Source organism: Helobdella robusta (assembly GCF_000326865.2).
Source record: "Helobdella robusta unplaced genomic scaffold HELROscaffold_73, whole genome shotgun sequence".
Lineage (NCBI taxonomy): Eukaryota > Metazoa > Annelida > Clitellata > Rhynchobdellida > Glossiphoniidae > Helobdella > Helobdella robusta.
In genome coordinates, this window is record NW_008705415.1 from 471,442 (window position 1) to 474,892 (window position 3,451).

The following is a 3,451-nucleotide window of genomic DNA, read 5'->3' on the forward strand; positions in this document are numbered from 1 at the left end:
GCATTGTTAGCGCTCGTGTTTTGTTTGTTTACTTGTTTGTTTGTTTGTATATATGTTTCTGTATTTTTATCTATATTTGTTTGTTTGTATCTATGTTTGTTTGTATGCATACTGATTTATGTTTATGTATGCATATATATTTTATTGAAGAACAAAGATTGATGAATAATATATCAGTGTATTGTTCTTAGAATTGTGCGTGCAGTGCTAGAAGTGTTTGTGTGTGTGTGTTTGCGTGTGTGTATGTGTGTGTTTGCGTGTGTGTGTTTGTTTGCGTGTGTGTGTGTGTTTGTATTTGCGTCGTGAGGTGTGTGTGTGAGAATATAAACTAACTAACAAACAAACAAACAAGCAAACAAACAAACAAGCAAACAAACAAGCAAACAAACAATCAAGCAAACAAACAAACTAGCAAACAAACAAACAAGCAAACACACCTGTGAGCCAACCATCCCCTGTATCATAACTCCACTGAGTATCAAACTCAACATCTCATGAGTCTTTGTTTAAGTGTTTAAGTGTTTTGCAATCGGTTTATCGAAAAAATATTTAATCGTCATCGTCGTCATCATCATAATCGTTTTCGTCATCATCATCATCCCCGTCGTCATCATCATCACTTTAACACATTGGCGCTGTTTATTGTATTAATCAATCAGATAATTATAATTCAACGTTCTCACCAGACAAAAACACACTAACAAACAAACACACACGCATACATACATACATACATACATACATACATACATACATGCATGCATGCATACATACATACATACATACATACATGCATGCATACATACAAACATACAAACAACAAACAAACAAGTTTTAAAGTGCAGTCTGTGCATGTGCTTCACATGTCTCCAATATTTTAATGTGGTGTTGAAATTTTAGGCGTCATTTAAATTAGATGATAAGTAACTGACTGGCTGGCTGGCTGGCTGGAATCGAAAAATACTTGCAGTAGTCTCTCTCTTCTCTCTCTCTCTCTCTCTCTCTCCTCTCTCTCCTCTCTCTCCTCTCTCTCTTTCTCGTGTTTCCTCTCTGTGGAAGCAGTAGCAGAAGATGTCGTTCTGTAATGAAGGAATGCATGAATACGTAATTAGAACATTTCACATCACAACTTCACCAATATACCAACCGCCTTATTATGACGTCATCGTTGTATAATCACATGACCACTTCTCCAGACGGTCTTGAACTCCATGCACAAGTACCAGCCCCGCATCCACATCGTGAGGGCAGACGACTTCCGGCACCTTCCATTCACTCAATCTTTCCACAAGACCATCATCTTTCCAGAGACGCAGTTCATAGCTGTCACTGCCTATCAAAATGAAAAGGTTTGCATCTCTTTCTTTCATTTTTCCTCTCTTCTCCCTCATTTTCTCTCACTCTCTCTTGCTTCCTCTCACTTTAATCATTTTTAAACGAATAATTGTCATTGTTCTTCCACTATTTTTGTAATCATATTCGCAGTTACCAGCATCATCGTCATCTTCATCATCACCTTCATCATCATCATCATCACCTTCATCATCATCATCACGATTGACAGGTGACGCAGTTGAAGATTGACAACAACCCCTTCGCCAAGGGGTTCAGAGAGGGTGGAGCCGGCAAAGCTGAAAAAAAGTTATTATTATTATTATTTTTACTAGTAGTAGTAGTAGTAGTAGATGTAGTAGTAGTAGTTGTATCCATCACCATCATTATAAGTTATATATATTATGTTTGATGACGTAAAAATAACTCAAAACAAAAAAGCAAAAAAGACAGCAAATAGAGCAAAGACAAAAAAAACAAATGCATAAAGCAAAGAAACGCAAGAAATATAGAATAAAATGAAAATAGAAAACAAAGAATAAAGCAGAAAAGCACCACCATATCTGTCGAACACGACGCCATCTTGTCTGATAGTTTTTCTTTTTTTCGAGAACTTCCGGCACATCTGTTATTTATGGCAAGCCGGTCGGAAAAACAATCAAATAATAATAAAAATGATAATTACATATTTTTATGATCTTTTTTTATTTCTCGGGTTAGGGTGGAGGGAATTAGGCGGCTATAAGACGATAATAAATAACACGGAATCAATTCTTCCTGTATAAAAATAATTTAATTAACATATCGATAGAAAACAAAATATACGTATCCATACAGTATACTAATAACACCAGCAGTAGTAACAGTAGTAGCTGCAGAGGCGGCCGTAGTAGTAGCAGTAATTTTGTGGTTTCATGTTACTAATAGTAACATGAAACCATGCCGATGATAATCGTACTTGAAAATTCTCAATTTAATTTTTCGTGTGACTAATATATTTCTCGCCTCGTTAGCTCACTAAATGGAATGCCGCTTGTCATCTTTTGTATCAATACCATCTTTGCATTCATTTTTTTTGAGGTGATTATTATTATTATTAAGAATATTATCATTATTATTATTATTATTATTATAACAGTTGCTGTTGTTGTTGTTAATTTGTTGTTAGTGATTTAAATGATAATAATGTTATAATAGTAAAAATAGTAGTAGTAGTAGTTGTAACTGTAGTAGTAGTTGTTGTTGTTGTTGTTGTAGTTGTTGTAGTAGTAGTTGTTGTTGTTGTAGTTGTTGTTTTATATTGTGTTAATGTTCATTTTTTTCAGTTGTTGGCCTTAGTCACTGTTTATGCATCGGTATGCTTCGCTTCTCTAAACTTATTGTACGTATTCACAAATGCATCATCATGATTAATGCTCTCATGATGGCATGGTTCCGCTCTTGTTGTTGTTGTTGGTGTCTTTTGTTGTTGTTGTTGTTGGTGGTGGTGTCTTTTGTTGTTGTTGTTGTTGTTGTTGTTGCTGTCGTCGTTGTTGATGTGTTGTTGATGTTGTTTTTGTTGTTGTTGATGTATTCATAATAGTAGCAGCAGTAGTTGTTATTAAAAGATAGATTTAAGTAATTAAAGTTTTCAAACATGTACAAACAAACCAATGTTCACCAGCGTTCAAACATGTTCACTTCAACAGGAAGTTGAACATGAAGAACGACATGTTGTTGAAGCAGGACAACAGCAGTGGCAGCATGACCAACATCAACAACAATTTTAATCATCATCATTACTATTTTGCTTCAAGTGGCAGCAGCAGTAGCAACAACTACTACCTGCGTCATCACGACTATCATCACCACCAGCACCAACATCATCATCATCATCACCATCACAGTAACGGCAACTATGGCGACAATCATGGCTATAAAAAAGCGCTATCAGACGAGCGCGCAGATTGTCCAGTTGTGACGTCATTTCCGTTTCGTCTGACCGGAAATGCGTCACCGATACTTCCGGCAGAATTTGGCGCCATCAAAATGTCGCCGACTAAATCGAGTGAGTTGTTGAGTGTGCGTTTCTGTCTTGCTGAAAAATACATTATATAATGTTAACTTATATACATGCATG

At 35.8% G+C, this 3,451-nt stretch overlaps 1 protein-coding gene across 1 annotated transcript in view; it reads left to right on the plus strand.

Moving 5' to 3' along the window:
• The window catches only part of HELRODRAFT_89689 (hypothetical protein), a gene marked incomplete at both ends in the record, with an annotated part of 2,320 nt that extends 576 nt beyond the window's left edge, over nt 1–1,744 (plus strand). Inside the window, 2 exons of the mRNA XM_009031358.1 lie at nt 1,197–1,349; nt 1,565–1,744. Coding sequence (XP_009029606.1) covers nt 1,197–1,349; nt 1,565–1,744 — 333 coding nt within the window. The remainder of the gene's footprint in view (nt 1–1,196; nt 1,350–1,564) is intronic.
• Nucleotides 1,745–3,451: the final 1,707 nt, after the last annotated feature.